The sequence below is a fragment of the Coregonus clupeaformis genome, chromosome 39, assembly GCF_020615455.1.
Source record: "Coregonus clupeaformis isolate EN_2021a chromosome 39, ASM2061545v1, whole genome shotgun sequence".
Lineage (NCBI taxonomy): Eukaryota > Metazoa > Chordata > Actinopteri > Salmoniformes > Salmonidae > Coregonus > Coregonus clupeaformis.
The window spans coordinates 18,276,194-18,297,302 of NC_059230.1; the positions used below are offsets into that span (position 1 = coordinate 18,276,194).

At 45.5% G+C, this 21,109-nt stretch overlaps 1 protein-coding gene across 1 annotated transcript in view; it reads left to right on the forward strand.

Annotated features, from left to right (window-relative positions):
- Nucleotides 1-21,109, forward strand: part of LOC121554476 (equilibrative nucleoside transporter 2) — a 42,320-nt gene that overhangs the window by 17,837 nt on the left and 3,374 nt on the right. The window contains exons 2-12 of the mRNA XM_041868075.2: nt 5,722-5,778; nt 6,183-6,264; nt 7,161-7,306; nt 7,603-7,742; nt 7,992-8,126; nt 8,347-8,444; nt 8,756-8,825; nt 9,496-9,668; nt 9,892-9,994; nt 10,183-10,268; nt 10,506-10,705. Of these exons, the coding sequence (XP_041724009.2) occupies nt 5,747-5,778; nt 6,183-6,264; nt 7,161-7,306; nt 7,603-7,742; nt 7,992-8,126; nt 8,347-8,444; nt 8,756-8,825; nt 9,496-9,668; nt 9,892-9,994; nt 10,183-10,268; nt 10,506-10,705 (1,265 nt within the window). The 5' untranslated portion in view covers nt 5,722-5,746. The remainder of the gene's footprint in view (nt 1-5,721; nt 5,779-6,182; nt 6,265-7,160; nt 7,307-7,602; nt 7,743-7,991; nt 8,127-8,346; nt 8,445-8,755; nt 8,826-9,495; nt 9,669-9,891; nt 9,995-10,182; nt 10,269-10,505; nt 10,706-21,109) is intronic.

Sequence of the window (21,109 nt, forward strand, 5' to 3'; positions counted from 1 at the left end):
ACACCATGACTGACCCACCGCCAAACCGGGTCATGCTGGAGGATGTTGCAGGCAGCAGAACGTTCTCCACGCGTCTCCAGACTCTGTCACGTCTGTCACATGTGCTCAGTGTGAACCTGCTTTCATCTGTGAAGAGCACAGGGCGCCAGTGGCGAATATGCCAATCTTGGTGTTCTCTGGCAAATGCCAAACGTCCTGCACGGTGTTGGGCTGTAAGCACAACCCCCACCTGTGGACGTCGGGCCCTCATACCACCCTCATGGAGTCTGTTTCTGACCGTTTGAGCAGACACATGCACATTTGTGGCCTGCTGGAGGTCATTTTGCAGGGCTCTGGCAGTGCTCCTCCTGCTCCTCCTTGCACAAAGGCGGAGGTAGCAGTCCTGCTGCTGGGTTGTTGCCCTCCTACGGCCTCCTCCACGTCTCCTGATGTACTGGCCTGTCTCCTGGTAGCGCCTCCATGTTCTGGACACTACGCTGACAGACACAGCAAACCTTCTTGCCACAGCTCGCATTGATGTGCCATCCTGGATGAGCTGCACTACCTGAGCCACTTGTGTGGGTTGTAGACTCCGTCTCATGCTACCACTAGAGTGAAAGCACCACCATCATTCAAAAGTGACCAAAACATCAGCCAGGAAGCATAGGAACTGAGAAGTGGTCTGTGGTCACCACCTGCAGAACCACTTCTTTATTGGGGGTGTCTTGCTAATTGCCTATAATTTCGACCTGTTGTCTATTCCATTTCCACAACAGCATGTGAAATTTATTGTCAATCAGTGTTGCTTCCTAAGTTGACAGTTTGATTTCACAGAAGTGTGATTGACTTGGAGTTACATTGTGTTGTTTAAGTGTTCCCTTAATTTTTTTGAGCAGTGTATTTATAACAAATATTTTAGGGTCCACACACAGATCGGCTACATAGCTAGCTACACATCCATAGGCATACAGGTATTTTTATCTCCACTGCACAATAAGCAAGAAAATAGTTAGCTAGCTACTTTACTTCAGCTGCATTGCATAGCAAATATTATCAAGACAAGATTACAAAATTGTACATTCAATTTGCAGTAAATGCTTTAGCTAGCTAGATTATTTACATCCACTGTTTCACAAGATGACATCCTGGTTTGCTGGTTGTTTCAGGAGTCCCTAAATCATGAAACAACCAGAATTACAATTTCATACTCATGTCACAACACCAATAAAGCTAGCCAGCTAGCTGGCTAATGTTAGCTAATCTGCTAGCTTGCTAAATAGCGATTTTCGTAAATTATCTTTATGACAAAAAAATATGCATAATTGTTGGTCTCTACGTTAATAATATATTCCTCTCAACTGTAAATGTTTTGCATTATTCGTTATGACGTTATAATTACTTACATTTGCTTCCATCCTAGTATTTTTGTCAGCCATCTTTGCTGAAGAAAGTCTCCAGCCTGGGTCGCATAGCATCAAATTCATCATGGGAACCACTCAATATGATTGGTCATCGCCCAGTGGTCGCCGCTGGTTATTTGCATAAAGTTGGGAAAAGTTTTACTTTTTCACCGCCTCCCAAAGGTCCCCGCTCTCTCCGCTTCTCACCGCTATCCTTCCTTTGAAAATGAATGGGAAGCGGTGTTTCACCGCGCGGCACCACGTGATAGTGTACATGGGGCATTACGTTATGCTGCAGTGTTCGCGGTAAAATATTACGCGTTGCGGTGGTCCTTCGAGACCTTCACTAGCGACTGTATATAATGCTTCAGTGACTTTCATGCATTGATGAGAACTTTCAAAGGATATAGAGTGTATGAATCAGATATCTTACCAATAGAAAGCTTGGCTTTTAACTCAGCCTAAGTGTGAACATGCTGGCAAGTGGTAGGTTCTTGGTGAAAGCATGCCTCCTGGCAGAAATGTTGCTCTCTGTGAAATGAAATGTAACAAAGCAAAGAGTGTAAGGGTTGTTCGCATGAGTGCCTTGCTTGTTCTCACCCACTCATATTCTGAATTGAAATATCACTCTCCAACTTTCACTCTTTATTAATATTCTCCTGGAAGGCCACAAACGTTTGTATGTGTTAGAGCTGGGCAATATGGACAAAAATCCCTATCGTGATAAATTGCCTGAATTGATGCGATAACGATAAATAGAATGATAAGTTTATAACAATAATGTGCTCCAAATTTGTTAAATGATCATTTAAACTACTACTACTAGTGTGATGGTTGTATGGGTGTAGCGGGTGATTTGGATGGAGTCAGGGGCAGGAGGCATAAATCACAGAATAATGGTTTATTTGGCCAATACAGCGGTTCGCAGCAATGCGTAAAACAACTACAGTGCGACTTAACGGCGCACTGGGAAAAACTAAACACACGGGTGAATATCCCGCGATCAAGTACATAATGCTCCACCGAGCTATCGACACCTCCACATGGAAACAATCACACACAAAGACATGGGGGGCAGAGGGAATACTTATACAGGGACTGATGAGGGGATATGAACCAGGTATGTAAAAAAACAAGACAAAACAAATGGAAAGATGAGAAGAGGAGCAGCAGTGGCTAGAAGGCCGGTGACGACGAACGCCGAAGCCTGCCCGAACAAGGAGAGGAGGCAGCTTCGGAGGAAGTCGTGACAGTACGTCTGCCTTCACGTTCTTAGTGCCTGGTATATAGGACAGCGTGAAATCAAACCGGGTGAAGAACAAGGCCCGCCTGGCGAGGGTTCAGCCTCCTTGCTGCCCGGATGTACTCCAGGTTACGTGGTCAGTCCAGATGAGAAAAGGGTGTTTCGCCCCCTCGAGCCAGTGCCTCCACGCTGTCAGGGCTCTGATAACAGCCAACAGCTCCCGATCACCAACGTCATAGTTCTGCTCCACCGGGCTGAGCTTCTTAGAGAAGAAGGCACAGGGGCGCCTACCCCTACCTCGGAACCATCCACCTCCACTACGAACGGCAATGATGGATCGGGATGGTCCAGTACCGGGGCTGATGTGAACAGAGCTCTCAGGTTACTGAAAGCCCTGTCAGCCTCAGCAGACCAGTGGAGCCGGGACGGCCCACCCTTCAACAGAGAGGTGATGGGAGATGCGACCTTGCCAAAGCCCCGGATAAACCTCCGATAGTAATTGGCAAAGCCAATGAAGCGCTGCACCTCCTTTACCGTGGTTGGAGTCGGCCAATTACGCACGGCTGAAATGCGGTCTCCCTCCATCTCCACACCTGAGGTGGTGATGTGGTATCCGAGGAAGGAGACAGATTGTTGGAAGAACAAACACTGTTCTGCCTTGGCATACAGGTCATGCTCCAACAGTCGGCCCAGCACTCTGCAAACCAGGGACACATGCTCGGCTAGTGTAGCGGAATACACCAGGATGTCATCGATGTAGACCACCCGACCGCGACCAAGCATGTCCCGAAACACCTCGTTCACAAAGGACTGGAAGACTCATGGATCATTCATCAACCCATACGGCATCACCAGGTATTCATAATGCCCCGTGGTTGTGCTAAATGCTGTCTTCCATTCGTCCCCTTTCCGGACACACACCAGGTTGTACGCACTCCTGAGATCTAATTTCGTGAAGAAGCGCGCCCCATGCATTGATTCGATAACAGAGGAAATGAGGGGTAGAGGGTAACTAAAGCGAATGGTAGTTTGATTAAGTGCATGGTAATCAATGCAAGGGCGCAGACCCCCGTTTTTCTTCTTCACAAAAAAGAAACTCGAGGAGGCGGGTGAAGTGGAGGGACGTATGAACCCCTGATGCAGGGACTCGGGTATGTCTCCATAGCCTCCGTTTCCGCCTGCGACAGGATATACATGACTCCTGGGCGGCACAGCGTCTAACCGGAGGTTTATCGCGCAATCCCCCGCCCGATGGGGTGGTAATTTGGTCGCCTGCATTTTGGAAAACGCGTGCGCCAAATCGAGGTATTCGGGGGGAATGCACACAGTGGAGGTATTGTCTGGACTTTCCACTGTGGTCGCACCAACGGAAACAGCTAGACATCTACCCTGACACTCTCGTGACCACCCCGTGAGAGCCTTCTGGGGCCATGAAAAGGTGGGGTCGTGTAGTGCTAGCCAGGGAAGGCCCAACACAACAGGGAAATCAGGGACTCAATAATGTGAAACGTGATTTGCTCATTGTGGGTCTCCTGTGTAATCATAGTGACTGGTGCTGTAACCTCCCTAGCAAAACCTGACCCTAATGGTCGATTGTCAAGTGCTTTGATGGGTAATGGAATAGACAGGGGAACCAATAGAATACATAGACTAAGAGCTAAAGACCTGTCCATAAAGTTCCCAGCTGCGCCTGAATCTACCAGCGCCTTACACTGGAGAACTACCATGTAATCAGGGAAGTTGACGTGGATGGTGAAATGTGCAGCAGAGGGCTCTGAACGAGTGTGGGTTTGCGCTACCTGGGGTGACGCGAGAGTGCCCTGCCTGCCGCCTCCAGAACCAGAAGAACTCTGACGACATCGTGCAGCAGAATGTCCTCTCTTGCTACAAGAGTGACACTGGATCTGTCGTCCTCCGTTCTCCTGGAACACTGCACCACCCAGCTCCATCGGAACGTGATCCGGGTTGAAGGGGGGTGAAACAGGCAGGCCCCTTCCAGAACGTCCTCTCGAAGCCAGCAGGTTGTCCAACCGGATGGCCATGTCCACCAGTTGGTTGAAGGTCAACGTGGTATCCCAGCAGGCAAGCTCTCTTCGGACGTCCTCACGCAGGCTACATCGGAAGTGATCGATGAAGGCCCGCTCGTTCCACCCGGACCCAGCTGCTAGAGTTTTAACCTCCAGGGCAAAGTCTTGCGCGGTCCTCGTCCCCTGCCTCAGATGGACCAAACTCTCCGTAGTTGTCCAACTCGTCTCCTCCTTCTCTCCAGACCACGTTGGCCCCGAGAGGCAGGAGACGAGGGAGGACACCTTCTCCCGATCCGATGGAGCAGGCCTAATGGTGTTGAAATACAGGTCCAGCTGCATGAGGAAACCCTGGCAGCGGGCCGCTGTCCCGTCGTATTCCCTTGGTCGAGACAGGTGAATACCTCTGGGTGCTGGTGTGTGGGTGGCTGGATCCGGTCGCTCAGCTGGTTCCGCAGGGTTGCCCTAGCGACTCCACACAGACACAGCATATACACATACTGCTCCAGAACCAGCACTTCTCTTCCTTCAGACAAGCATGCGTCAAAACTTTGTTCATTTGCACAATGTCTCTCGTTCACATTCGCTTGTAAATGTCCAAACTCACCCAAAATTAGATTCGATAGCTACTACCTATACTTGTATAACTTTATGAGCTTGATTTCCTTGTCTTTGCAATTAGTTTATTTTCGTTTTGCGCTTGTTAGCATATTTAGCTAGCAGCCTCTATTGAAATTCGCTATTAGTTTGTGCCAATATTGTTAGCATTCTGGTAATAGATGGCCAATGGGCTTTTTTGCATTTTTAGAGCCCCCTTATATACTAAGACGGTAATTCCATAAATCCGGGATGAGAGAAGGACGGTATTACGATATGAAAATCTGAATACCGCCCAACCCTATCTTGGACGTACAGTACTGTAGAAAAGTGGGAATGGCTCCCACTCCTTGCGGCAATGTTCTAGAATGTGAAAAATGACCTGTATTTGTATTCTGTAAATAAAGTGCTTAGAGAGGATAGACAAATCTACACTTGGTCTTTATGTTGACTATGTACCCCTCTCTTTTGCCCCTAGTTTCAACCGAACCCCATAGCACAGTATGAAGGGCCGGACAGACGCCCCGCGTGATAGGTGAGTGGCTGCCGCTGGCGCCTCTTCCTCATGTGCAAACTAGAAGTATCTACTCTCATTTCTTTCTCGTTTCTGCTTTCACTCTCAACCAGAGTCCTATTTTTATATTTTGAGTTTAATTGCAATGCCTCCAAGCAGAGCAGTGGTGCGGAAAATGAACTTTTGTACTGTTTTTAATCAATTAACGTAGTGAATCTATTTAATTTCTGATGTACTTATATAAAGTTCACTATTGTTGTATCGTTGTATTTTATCTCCCTGACTGGTAGCACTTTATTTCACGGTACATAAACTACTTGCTAATTTTAAAGAAATAACATGGTAATAAAATGGTAAATACATATCAGAAACCTAAGAATGACATGCTTGTTTCTAATCTTTTCATATTTTCCTCCCGTTCCCAGGGGCTGGTTGGTGGGGATCATCTTCTTCATTCTGGGCCTCGGGACGCTGCTACCATGGAACTTCTTTATGACCGCCTCCATGGTAAACCCAATCTCATATGTCTTCATAACAACAAGGCTACAGTCGGATTAGGGTAAGGTAGATCTGATCCTAGAACTGTAGCTTTGGGAAACTTTAGTATTAAAGTTTCCCAAAGCTACAGATCTAAGATCAGATATACTTTGGCTCGGGTTCAACAAGTGCAGTACTTTATGTATCATGCCAAAGTAGAGCATTGGCTTCTTAGGGAATTCACTTAGAAAAGTCATTTTTGAAAAGCAGGCCCTGAAAGTCAGATGTTGTTTGTATGTGTTCTGTAACTGTGTGTATTGTACATAGAGGATTAGCTGAGTTGTTGGTATGTTCCAGTCAAGTATTTTGTCCGAGAGGGATTTAGTGTGACTGGCCCCCTGTTGTTATGTAGCCTTGGTGTCCACTAAGTACCTCTATGTTGAAGTTAACCCCTTGTGGTGTGGTTGGAGGCCCCCTTAAGCTATAGAACATCACATGAGTATTCCACTTTGGAGCTGTGTAGTCAATCATGTGAACATGTTGTGTGTGTGGCCTAGCCGCTAAGGCTAAGCTCTCTCTATGTTCAATTGTCAAACCCCACAACTCCTAGGGTTAGCTCATAGGGTTAGCTTTGATTCTTGGTATACAGTACACGTTTGTAGAATGACTAGGCCTATTTGTATAGGAACAAGTGACCACTGATGTACCATTACTGTATGTACTTAGCCGATAGCAACTAACAACATATTGATTGTTAATCTAAACTAAACTGGGTCATCTCATGAATCCTGTGTGGCTCAGTTGATAGAGCATGCTTGTAACGCCATGAACGTGGGTTCGATTCCTGCTGGGGCCACCCATCCCAAAATGTGGATAAAAGCGTATGCAAAAATACAATTTTATCTCTTTGTCTCTTCTGTCAACAGTATTTCAACAGCCGCCTCAACAAGACAGAATGGAGAAACGGCACAGTGGCGGCCCACAAAGAGTACTACTTCAACAACTGGATGACTCTGCTGTCCCAGCTCCCCCTGCTTCTCTGCACTCTGCTCAACTCCTTCTTCTATCAGCGGTGAGACAGCACTTCTCCCTCAGGTTTACAAGATATCCAAATGCTAAAGAAACAACGTTCTACTGCATACTTGGCTGATAGTCTAGTGTGTGTGTGAACCACCCTTTTGTGTTGGCCATTTTATTCAACTGCAAATAGGTGCAAAAAAGCTAATATGCTTTGTGATACAGTGGATTTTAGAGTGGCCTCAGTTTGAAGTAAAAATTTGTAATACTCCGTAAAGGTAGTGTTACTTGCTACTGTCTAATCCAGTGAGATTGTGAACTAACCTTTTGAATTTGTGTGTTTGTGCGTAGGATATCGGAGATGGTGCGTATAGCGGGCAGCCTGGTCTTCATCTTCATCCTCTTCATCCTCACTGCCATCCTGGTCAAGATCCCTATGGAGGAGGACCGCTTCTTCTCTGTTACCATGGCTATCATCTGGTTCATCAACTGTGAGTAGGACATGGTTGTCTGTGTGTGTGGGGGGGATCATTGTGGTGTGTGTGAGTGTGTGTGTATGAAAGAGAGAAACCATTTGTCACAAGATGTGTGTAATAGCATTAATATAGTGTGCATGAGTAAGGTGTGTGTGGGCGGGGGGCGGTATCATTAACTGTTTTTTGTTTGTTGATGATGATGATGATGATGATGATGGTGTGCACTATATCATTAACCCTGTCTCTTTCTCTCTCTCCTGGTAGCGTTTGGAGCGGTGTTACAGGGCAGTCTGTTTGGCCTGGTGGGTCTGCTGCCTCAGAAGTACAGCGCTGTGTTTATGAGTGGCCAGGGGCTGGCCGGCACCTTCGCAGCTATCGCCATGCTGATCTCCATAGCCAGTGAGTCACACACACAAACAAATATATCAAATATACAAATAACTACTTGGAAATAAACACGCACAGCTCACATCAGAGATGCTCAGTGGCTGACTAGCAAATCATTCAAATGTGGCAAATAGTCAAATGAGTATGATGTGGCCTTTGCAATTCCACTTGGAATTGACCTCACCTTTTTCATTCCTGTGTGTGTGCGTGCGTGTGTGTATGTGTGTGACAGGTGATTCAGACCCTGAGACGGCTGCGTTGGGTTACTTCATCACTCCTTGTGTAGGAACCCTGCTCACTCTCCTCAGCTACATCTTACTGCCTCGCCTGGTGAGTGGCTCAGCCCTACAAAGCCCCAGGACTAGAATGTAATAGAATCACTGATAGATACCACACGTTGGGCCTCAGAACAGACCCTGTATCCCTCAGGACTATAGCTGATCATCATGCAGTATGACATGACTACGTTTTATTTAAAGAATCTGTTTCAAAGGTTGGGGCTCAAAACAGACTTGTATCCCCCAGGGCTGTAGCTGACCAGCATGCAGTAGGGCATCACTATGTTTTATCTAAGGAATCTGTGTTCAAGTTCAGGGAACTTTCTGTCTGTCTCATTTGGCCTCTGCTCCGGTCTCATCTAGGAGTTTGCCCAGTTCTACTTGGACAAGAGCAGGAGCTATGAGGTGGAGACCACAGACGAGCTGTTGAAAGGTGAGGCTGCTGAAAGCCTATTCATGTTGTGCTCCTATATATCTCAATGACCAACCACTACAGTGCAGTCTGTCACTGCTAGTATTCCCCTTTATACTCAGGGGTTGTATGTATCAAGCATCTCAGAGTAGGAGTTTGGATCTAGCATCAGGTCCCCCTGTCCATGAGGGTCATCGGCTGCCACCTGCCCTCCATCGAGATCCTGCACGACTCCAGGGCAAGGAAGGGTGCAGGAAAGATCATTGGAAAGATCATCAATGGATGTTTCAATGGAAATTACCAAATGTCTAGGAAACCCTCTAGGCACTAGTTATCAGCTCTAGCTTAGTCCAGTGGTGAGGGAAAATTCCTGGCCCTAATCATAACAGATAATGTAGTAGTAGTCTGGTGGGCCCTATTCATAACAGATAATGTAGTATTCTGGTGGGCCCTATTCATAACCGATAATGTAGTATTCTGGTGGGCCCTATTCATAACTGATAATGTAGTAGTCTGGTGGGCACATGCCCCAGAAACTAGTGTCATAGATGGCTCTCCATCCCTCCCTCCCTCCCTCCCCCAGCATCGGCCATTACTCCCTCACACATTTACCCCTGCCTGTTGATTAATCAATTTGAGGTAAAATTGACAGTTTTCCCGGACATTTTCCCCATTCTTCCTCCCCTGGCAGAGAGTGGCACGGCGGTGAATGGCAAGGCCAACGGCTCTTTGGCCAATGATGGTGCCAGCGGCGACGAGGTGGAGGTGGAGGTAGAGGAGGCCAGTCCCAAGCATAACTTCCTACCCCTAGAGCAGGCTGAGGACAGGGATCGGAAGTCCACCGTCATGGAGGTGTTTAAAAAGGTAATGCTGACCTCTGTTGTTACTCAACTGTCTATAGCAGAGTCATATATATATATATATATTTTATATATGGCTCTTGTCTATAGTTGAGGTCCAATTCCCTACCCTTTTCCCAAAGTGTACACTTGTTCACTCCCCTGCATGCATTTAGAAGTAGTGTAAGCATGGACTAGAGAAAGTTTCCACCATATTTCTTACCTTGTCTCTGTCCCTCTCTCTTCAGATATGGGTGATGGCATTCTGTGTGGTTTTTGTCTTCACCGTCACTCTCGCTGTGTTTCCTGCCGTCACTGTGGACGTCAAGACCATGTACCCTGGGAAATGGGGTATGTATACACTCTTTGAAAAATAGGTTTCAAAAGGGTTCTTCGGCTGTCTCCATAGGAGAACCCTTTCTCGTTCCAGGTTGAGCCCTTTTAGGTTCTATATAGCACCTTTGTAGATATGTATACTGTATGTTTAGTATGCATGTCATGAGACTTAAAACCACCCCTCTCCCTCTTCCCTCCATCAGAGCCCTACTTCATCTCAGTGTGTTGCTTCCTCATTTTCAACGTGTGTGACTGGATCGGCAGAACCGTCACCACCCTGGTCCAGTGGGTAGGTGTCTGATCTCATTTGATCTGTGTGGATTAATGTCATTTTATTACACACTTGATAGGATCATGATGGATTATTTTTGTTCCAAGTTTCTCAAAGTGTTTTATAATCCTCTACAAATATAATTTATCTCACTTTCTACCACTGCACGAAAGCTTCAGTTATTACTAGCATTACATGTAGTTATTATTATTACTTATCTTAATAGTAACATTTCTCGCTGTATTTGTTCCACAGCCTCCCAAGGAGAGTTGTCTGTTCCCGGCCCTGGTGGTCTCCAGGATGGTGTTTGTTCCCCTGCTGATGCTGTGTAACGTCCAGAGCCGCTCCTACCTGCCCGTCCTCTTCTCCCACGACGCTGCCTTCGTCTTTATTATGATGCTCTTCTCCGTTTCCAGCGGCTACTGCGTCTGCCTGTCCATGTCCTACGCCCCACAGTGAGTAGAAGGAACACACACGGCAGGTAGCCTTGCGGTTAGAGCGTTGGACCAGTAAGCAAAAGGTTGCTGGTTCAAATTCCTGTGCCGACAAGGTGAAATCTGCCAATGTGCCCTTGAGCAAGGCACTTAACTCTAATTGCTCCAGGGGCGCACACACGTGCACACTCCGTACGTGACAGTCCACTGTCAGAACAATACACCAGTTATGCACATAAACTCAGCAAAAAAAGAAACGTCCCTTTTTCAGGACCCTGTCTTTCAAAGATAATTCGTAAAAATCCAAATAACTTCACAGATATTCATTGTAAAGGGTTTAAACACTGTTTCCCATGCTTGTTCAATGAACCATAAACAATTAATGAACATGCACCTGTGGAACAGTTGTTAAGACACTAACAGCTTACTGACGGTACGCAATTAAGGTCACAGTTATGAAAACTTAGTACACTAAAGAGGCCTTTCTACTGACTCTGAAAAACACCAAAAGAAAGATGCCCAGGGTCCCTGCTCATCTGCGTGAACGTGCCTTAGGCATGCTGCAAGGAGGCATGAGGACTGCAGATGTGGCCAGGGAAATAAATTGCAATGTCCGTACTGTGAGACGCCTAAGACAGCGTTACAGGGAGACAGGACGGACAGCTGATCGTCCTCGCAGTGGCAGACCACATGTAACAACACCTGCACATCCGAACATCACACCTGCGGGACAGGTACAGGATGACAACAACTGCCCGAGTTACACCAGGAACGCACAATCCCCCCATCAGTGCTCATACTGTCCGCAATAGGCTGAGAGAGGCTGGACTGAGGGCTTGTAGGCCTGTTGTAAGGAAGGTCCTCACCAGACATCACCGGCAACAACATCGCCTATGGGCACAAACCCACCATCGCTGGACCAGACAGGACTGGCAAAAAGTGCTCTTCACTGACGAGTCGCGGTTTTGTCTTACCAGGGGTGATGTTTGGATTCGCGTTTATCGTCGAAGGAATGAGCGTTACGCCGAGGCCTGTACTCTGGAGCGGGATCGATTTGGAGGTGGAGGGTCCGTCATGGTCTGGGGCGGTGTGTCACAGCATCATCGGACTGAGCTTGTTGTCATTGCAGGCAATCTCAACAAGACAGGAATGTCAGTGTTCTGCCATGATCAGCGAAGAGCCCGGATCTCAATCCCATTGAGCACGTCTGAGACCTGTTGGATGGGAGGGTGAGGGCCATTCCCCCCAGAAATGTCTGGGAACTTGCAGTTGCCTTGGTGGAAGAGTGGGGTAACATCTCACAACAAGAACTGGCAAATCTGGTGCAGTCCATGAGGAGGAGATGCACTGCAGTACTTAATGCAGCTGGTGGCCACACCAGATACTGACTGTTACTTTTGATTTTGACCCCCCATTGTTCAGGGACACATTATTCAATTTCTATTAGTCACATGTCTGTGGAACTTGTTCAATCAATCAATCAATTTTATTTTATATAGCCCTTCATACATTAGCTAATATCTCGAAGTGCTGTACAGACACCCAGCCTAAAACCCCAAACAGCTAGTAATGCAGGTGTAGAAGCACGGTGGCTAGGAAAAACTCCCTAGAAAGGCCAAAACCTAGGAAGAAACCTAGAGAGGAACCAGGCTATGAGGGGTGGCCAGTCCTCTTCTGGCTGTGCCGGGTGGAGATTATAACAGAACCATGCCAAGATGTTCAAAAATGTTCATAAGTGACAAGCATGGTCAAATAATAATCAGGAATAAATCTCAGTTGGCTTTTCATAGCCGATCATTAAGAGTTGAAAACAGCAGGTCTGGGACAGGTAGGGGTTCCATAACCGCAGGCAGAACAGTTAAAACTGGAATAGCAGCAAGGCCAGGCGGACTGGGGACAGCAAGGAGTCACCACGGCCGGTAGTCCCGACGTATGGTCCTAGGGCTCAGGTCTCTCAGTTGGCTTTTCATAGCCGATCATTAAGAGTTGAAAACAGCAGGTCTGGGACAGGTAGGGGTTTCGTAACCGCAGGCAGAACAGTTGAAACTGGAATAGCAGCAAGGCCAGGCGGACTGGGGACAGCAAGGTGTCAGCATGCCCGGTAGTCCTGACGTATGGTCCTAGGGCTCAGGTTCTCAGAGAGAAAGAGAGAACGAGAGAATTAGAGAGAGCATACTTAAATTCACACAGGACACTGGATAAGACAGGAGAAGTACTCCAGGTATAACCAACTAACCCCAGCCCCCCGACACATAAACTACTGCAGCATAAATACTGGAGGCTGAGACAGGAGCGGTCCGGAGACACTGTGGCCCCATCCGAAGACTCCTGGGCCAGACTACACTCAATCATATGACCTACTGAAGAGATAAGTCTTCAGTAAAGACTTAAAGGTTGAGACCGAGTCTGCGTCTCTCACATGGGTAGGCAAACTGTTCCATAAAAATTGAGATCTATAGGAGAAAGCCCTGCCTCCCGCTGTTTGCTTAGAAATTCTAGGGACAATTAGGAGGCCTGCGTCTTGTGACCGTAGCGTACGTATTGGTATGTACGGCAGGACCAACTCGGAAAGATAGGTAGGAGCAAGCCCATGTAACGCTTTATAGGTTAACAGTAAAACCTTGAAATCAGCCCTTGCCTTAACAGGAAGCCAGTGTAGGGGAAGCTAGCACTGGAGTAATATGATCAAATTTCTTGGTTCTAGTCAGGATTCTAGCAGCCGTATTTAGCACTAACTGAAGTTTATTTAGTGCTTTATCCGGGTAGCCGGAAAGTAGAGCATTGCAGTAGTCTAACCTAGAAGTAACAAATGCATGGATAAATTTTTCTGCATCATTTTTGGACAGAAAATTTCTGATTTTTGCAATGTTACGTAGATGGAAAAAAGCTGTCCTTGAAACAGTCTTGATATGTTCGTCAAAAGAGAGATCAGGGTCAAGAGTAACGCCGAGGTCCTTCACAGTTTTATTTGAGACGACTTTACAACCATCAAGATGAATTGTCAGATTTAACAGAAGATCTCTTTGTTTCTTGGGACCTAGAACAAGCATCTCTGTTTTGTCCGAGTTTAAAAGTAGAAAGTTTTCAGCCATCCACTTCCTTATGTCTGAAACACAGGCTTCTAGCGAGGGCAATTTTGGGGCTTCACCATGTTTCATTGAAATGTACAGCTGTGTGTCATCCGCATAGCAGTGAAAGTTAACATTATGTTTTCGAATAACATCCCCAAGAGGTAAAATATATAGTGAAAACAATAGTGGTCCTAAAACGGAACCTTGAGGAACACCGAAATGTACAGTTGATTTGTCGGAGGACAGACCATTCACAGAGACAAACTGATATCTTTCCGACAGGTAAGATCTAAACCAGGCCAGAACTTGTCCGTGTAGACCAATTTGGGTTTCCAGTCTCTCCAAAAGAATGTGGTGATCGATGGTGTCAAAGGCAGCACTAAGGTCTAGTAGCACGAGGACAGATGCAGAGCCTCGGTCTGACGCCATTAAAAGGTCATTTACCACCTTCACAAGTGCAGTCTCAGTGCTATGATGGGGTCTAAAACCAGACTGAAGCATTTCGTATACATTGTTTGTCTTCAGAAAGGCAGTGAGTTGCTGCGCAACAGCTTTTTCTAAAATTTTTGAGAGGAATGGAAGATTCGATATAGGCCGATAGTTTTTTATATTTTCCGGGTCAAGGTTTGGCTTTTTCAAGAGAGGCTTTATCACTGCCACTTTTAGTGAGTTTGGTACACATCCGGTGGATAGAGAGCTGTTTATTATGTTCAACATAGGAGGGCCAAGCACAGGAAGCAGCTCCTTCAGCAGTTTAGTAGGAATAGGATCCAGTATGCAGCTTGAAGGTTTAGAGGCCATGATTATTTTCATCATTGTGTCAAGAGATATAGTATTAAAACACTTAAGTGTCTCTCCTGATCCCAGGCCCTCGCAGAGCTGTGCAGATCCAGGACAGCTAAGCCCTGGATTCAAAGAGGAGTCCGTAATTTGCTTTCTAATGGTCATGATCTTTTCCTCAAAGAAGTTCATGAATTTATTACTGCTGAAGTGAAAGCCATCCTCTCTTGGGGAATGCTGCTTTTTAGTTAGCTTTGCAACAGTATCAAAAAGAAATTTTGGATTGTTCTTATTTTCCTCGATTAAGTTGGAAAAGTAGGATGATCGAGCAGCAGTGAGGGCTCTTCGGTACTGCACGGTACTGTCTTTCCAAGCTAGTCGGAAGACTTCCAGTTTGGTGTGGCGCCATTTCCGTTCCAATTTCCTGGAAGCTTGCTTCAAAGCTCTGGTATTTTCTGTATACCAGGGAGCTAGTTTCTTGTGAAAAATGTTTTTCGTTTTTAGGGGTGCAACTGCATCTAGGGTATTGCGCAAGGTTAAATTGAGTTCCTCAGTTAAGTGGTTAACTGATTTTTGTCCTCTGACGTCCTTGGGTAGGCAGAAGGAGTCTGGAAGGGCATCAAGGAATTTTTGTGTTGTCTGAGAATTTATAGCACGACTTTTGATGCTCCTTGGTTGGGGTCTGAGCAGATTATTTGTTGCGATTGCAAACGTAATAAAATGGTGGTCCGATAGTCCAGTATTTTGTGGAAAAACATTAAGATCTACAACATTTATTCCATGGGACAAAACTAGGTCCAGAGTATGACTGTGGCAGTGAGTAGGTCCAGAGACATGTTGGACAAAACCCACTGAGTCGATAATGGCTCCGAAATACTTTTGGAGTGGGTCTGTGGACTTCTCCATGTGAATATTAAAATCACCAAAAATTAGAATATGATCTGCTATGACTACAAGGTCTGATAGGAATTCAGGAAACTCAGAGAGGAACGCTGTATATGGCCCAGGAGGCCTGTAAACAGTAGCTATAAAAAGTGATTGAGTAGGCTGCATAGATTTCATGACTAGAAGCTCAAAAGACGAAAACGCCATTATTTTTTTTGTAAATTGAAATTTGCTATCGTAAATGTTAGCAACACCTCCGCCTTTGCGGGATGCACGGGGAATATGGTCACTAGTGTAACCAGGAGGTGAGGCCTCATTTAACACAGCAAATTCATCAGGCTTAAGCCATGTTTCAGTCAGGCCAATCACATCAAGATTATGATCAGTGATTAGTTCATTGACTATGACTGCCTTTGAAGTGAGGGATCTAACATTAAGTAACCCTATTTTGAGATGTGAGGTGTCACGATCTCTTTCAATAATGGCAGGAATGGAGGAGGTCTTTATCCTAATAAGATTGCTAAGGCGAACACCGCCATGTTTAGTTTTGCCCAACCTAGGTCGAGGCACAGACACAGTCTCAATGGGTATGGCTGAGCTGACTACACTGACTGTGCTATTGGCAGACTCCACTAAGCTGGCAGGTTGGCTAACAGCCTGCTGCCTGGCCTGCACCCTATTTCACTGTGGGGCTAGAGGAGTTAGAGCCCTATCTATGTTGGTAGATAAGATGAGAGCACCCCTCCAGCTAGGATGGAGTCCGTCACTCCTCAGCAGGTCAGGCTTGGTCCTGTTTGTGGGTGAGTCCCAGAAAGAGGGCCAATTATCAACAAATTCTATCTTTTGGGAGGGGCAGAAAACAGTTTTCAACCAGCGATTGAGTGCTGAGACTCTGCTGTAGAGCTCGTCACTCCCCCTAACTGGGAGGGGGGCCAGAGACAATTACTCGATGCCGACACATCTTTCTAGCTGATTTACACGCTGAAGCTATGTTGCACTTGGTGACCTCTGACTGTTTCATCCTAACATCGTTGGTGCCGACGTGGATAACAATATCTCTATACTCTCTACACTCGCCAGTTTTAGCTTTAGCCAGCACCATCTTTAGATTAGCCTTAACGTCGGTAGCCCTGCCCCCTGGTAAACAGTGTATGATCGCTGGATGATTCGTTTTAAGTCTAATACTGCGGGTAATGGAGTCGCCAATGACTAGGGTTTTCAATTTGTCAGAGCTAATGGTGGGAGCCTTCGGCGTCTCAGACCCCGTAACGGGAGGAGTAGAGACAAGAGAAGACTCAGACTCAGACTCCGACTCGCTACATAATGGGGAAAACCGGTTGAAAGTTTTTGTCGGCTGAATGAGCGACACCGGTTGAGCATTCCAACGGTATTTCCCTCCAGAAGCCATGAGAAAGTTGTCCGGCTGCGGGGACTGTGCGGGGGGATTTATACTAACGTTACTATCTGTACTTACTGGTGGCACAGACGCTGTTTCTTCCTTTCCTACACTGAAATTACCCTTGCCTAACGATTGCGTCTGAAGCTGGGCTTGTAGCACAGCTATTCTCGCCGTAAGGCGATCGTTCTCCTGTATATTATGAGTACAGCGACTGCAATTAGAAGACATCATGTTAATGTTACTACTTAACTTCGGCTGTTGAAGATGTTGACGAACCATGTCCAGATAAAGCGTCCGGAGTGAAAAAGTTGAATGAGAGAAAAAAGTTGCGATGGAAAAAAGGAAAATAAAGTAAAGTTGGCAGCAAAAAAACGAAAAAGTTTAACGAAAAAAGATGAGTGAGGACAAAACTAAAAAGTTGGTAAATTTGTTGAACACAGAGATTGATTAAACGTTTATTAAAAGTAAAACGTGAACAGTTTGGCAGGTAGCCAAGTAGCAACAAACAGCACAGCAGCACGGAGACAATGCGGAAGCGAGACGGAAGTGACGATCCACATCTGACTTCAGCAAACTGTTGTTGTTGATGTTCTGTGGTGGTCGCTGATAACAAGTTCAAACAGGTGCCATTAATACAGATAATGGTTCAGTTCAGTTTATGTCTCAGTTGTTGAATCTTGTTATGTTCATACAAATATTTACACATGTTAAGTTTGCTGAAAATAAACGCAGTTGACAGTGAGAGGACATTTCTTTTTTTGCTGAGTTTATTAACTTCTTCAATCTCATTTTCATGGCTTGTTTACGCACAATCTCTCTCTGGCATGTCACTCTGTTTAAGCACCTGTGACTTAATCCCTTAGAGTCTAAATAGCATAATAACAAAATCCCTGCCAAAATCTGTCTGTTTAAACTAGGAATATCTGTTTTTTTGCATGGGCTGCGTCTCAATCCACCATATCCACTGATGTCGGTCTTCCACATCTGCGGTTGAAGGTGGCTGAGCTACAGCAGTGTTTGTCAGACCAGGAGACATCCCAAAAATCGGTCTTCTTACAAAACGTCTGTAGCGTCCGAACGGTTTGGCCTACAAAACTAATATACGCTGAAGGGCGTAAAAATTGTCTGTCCTCGGTTACAACACTCACTACCGAGTTCCAAACTGCTTCTGCAAGTCAACGTCAGCACACTGTTCATCGGGAGCTTCATGAAATGGGTTTCCATGGCCGAGCAGTCGCACAAAAGATCACCATGCGCACTCGGATGGAGTGGTGTAAAGCTCACCGCCATTAGAGTGATGGATCACGCTTTACAATCTGGCAGTCCGACGGATTCATCTGGGTTTGGCGGATGCCAAGAGAACGCTACCTGCCCCAATGCGTAGTACCAACTGTAAAGTTTGGTGGAGGAGGAATAATGGTCTGGGGCTCTTTTTCATGGTTTGGGCTTGGCCCCTTAGTTCCAGTGAAGGGAAATCTTAATGTTACAGCATTCAATTACGTTCTAGACCAGGGCTGCACAACCCTCTTCCTGGAGATCTACCATCCTGTGGGCTTTCAGTCCAACCCTAATTTAACACACCTGATTCTACAAATTAGCTGCTCAACAAGACTTTAACTAGCTGAATCAGATATGCTAAATTAGGGTTGGACTGAAAACCTACAGGATAGTATATATCCAGGAAGAGGGTTGGGCAGCCCTGTTCTAGACGATTCTGTGCTTCCAACTTTGTGGCAACAGTTTGAGGAAGGCCCTTTCCTGTTTCAGCATGACAATGCCCCCGTGCACAAAGCGAGGTCCATATAGAAATGGTTTGTCGAGATCGGTGTGGAAGAACTTGACTGGCCTGCACAGAGCCCTGACCTCAACCCCATCGAACACCTTTGGGATGAATTGGTATGCCGACTGCTAGCCAGGCCTAATCGCCCAACATCAGTGCCCGACCTCACTAATGTTCTTGTGGCTGAATGGAAGAAAGTCCCCGCAGAAATGTTCCAACATCTAGTGGAAAGCCTTCCCAGAAGAGTGGAGGCTGTTATAGCAGCAAAGGGGGGACCAACTCCATATTAATGCCCATGATTTTGGAATGAAATGTTCGACGAGCAGGTTTCCACATACTTTTGGTCACGTAGTGTATATTCCTCATCTTTCTAATATCTATCTCTCAGATATAGGACAGGCACTTCAAAACAAACTTTTACTATCTGTTTTGCCGTGTATTAATATGTTATTCAATGCATTTCTATTGGCTAATAGCAGTAAGGCCAAATTCAATGTTTTATAAAATATTTTATTTTATATAATTCGGGATACTTAAAGGGGTCCCAAAATTAAAAATCTAATAGCTAAATGATCCTTGGTATGACAGGTATGACCATATTAATACAATTCCATGTGTTAGCTTAGTAGAAACCCAGCTCCCACACCCACACATACTCACTTCTTCTGAAATTCTCTCTCACTCACCTGACATACTTTGTCTCACTCAACCACGTTTTCTACCTCAAGCCAACTTCTGTGTTTATTTCCTCTATAACATGTAACACCACAACCATGTACTGACTCTACACAAACACGCACACACACCCATACTGTACCAGTCAAAAGTTTGGACACACCTACTCATTCATCTTCATTTGTACTATTTTCTACATTGTATAATAATAGTGAAGACATCAAAACTATGAAATAACACATATGGAATCATGTAGTAACCAAAAAAATGTTCAACAAATCAAATTATATTTTATATTTGAGATTCTTCAAAGTAGCCACCCTTTGCCTTGATGACAGCTTTGCACACTCTTGGCATTCTCTCAACCAGGTTCATGAGGAATGCTTTTCCAACAGTCCTGAAGGAGTTCCCACATATGCGGAGCACTTGTTGGCTGCTTTTCCTTCACTCTGCGGTCCGACTCATCCCAAACCATCTCAATTGGGTTGAGGTCGGGGGATTGTGGAGGCCAGGTCATCTGATGCAGCACTCCATCACTCTCCTTGATCAAATAGCCCTTACACAGCCTGGAGGTGTGTTTTGGGTCATTGTCCTGTTGAAAAAGAAACGATAGTCCCACTAAGTGCAATCCAGATGGGATGGCGTATCGCTGCAGAATGCTGTGGTAGCCATGCTGGTTAAGTGTGCCTTGAATTCTAAATAAATCACAGACAGTGTCACCAGCAAAGCACCCCCACACCATCACACCTCCTCCTCCATGCTTCATGGTGGGAACCACACATGCGGAGATCATCCGTTTACCTACTCTGCGTCTCACAAAGACACGACGGTTGGAACCAAAAATCTCAAATTTGGACTCATCAGACCAAAGGATAAATTTCCACTGGTCTAATGTCCATTGCTCGTCTTTCTTCGCCCAAGCAAGTCTCTTCTTCTTATTGGTGTCCTATAGTAGTGGTTTCTTTGCAGCAATTCGACCATGAAGGCCTGATTCACGCAGTTTCCTCTGAACAGTTGATGTTGAGATGTGTCTTACTTGAACTCTGTGAAGCATTAATTTGGGCTGCAATCTGAGGTGCAGTTGTCTCTAATGAACTTATCCTCTGCAGCAGAGGTAACGTCCATTCCTGTGGCGGTCCTCATGAGAGCCAGTTTTATCATAGCGCTTGATGGTTTTTGCGACTACACTTGAAGAAACTTTCAAAGTTCTTGACATTTTCCGCATTGACTGACCTTCATGTCTTAAAGTAATGATGGACTGTCGTTTCTCTTTGCTTATTTGAGCTGTTCTTGCCATCATATGGACTTCGTCTTTTACCAAATAGGGCTATCTTCTTTATACCACCCTTACTTTGTCACAACACAACTGATTGACTCAAACGCATTAAGAAGGAAAGAAATTCCACAAATTAACTTTTAAGAAGCCACACCTGTTAATTTAAATGCATTCCAGGTGACTACATCATGAAGCTGGTTGAGAGAATGCCAAGAGTGTGCAAAGCGTCATCAAGGCAAAGGGTGGCTACTTTGAATAATCTCAAATATAAAATATATTTTGATTTGTTTAACACCTTTTTGGTTACTACATGATTCCATATGTGTTATTGAATAGTGTTGATGTCTACACTGTTATTCTACAATGTAGAAAATAGTACAAATAAAGAAAAACCCTGGAATGAGTAGGTGTGTCCAAACTTTTGACTGGTACTCTACATTCAATTATCATATACGCTGCTGCTACTCTGTTTATCATATATCCTGACGCCTAGTCACCTTACCCCTATACATATCTACAGTTGAAGTCGGAAGTTTACATACACCTTAGCCAAATACAT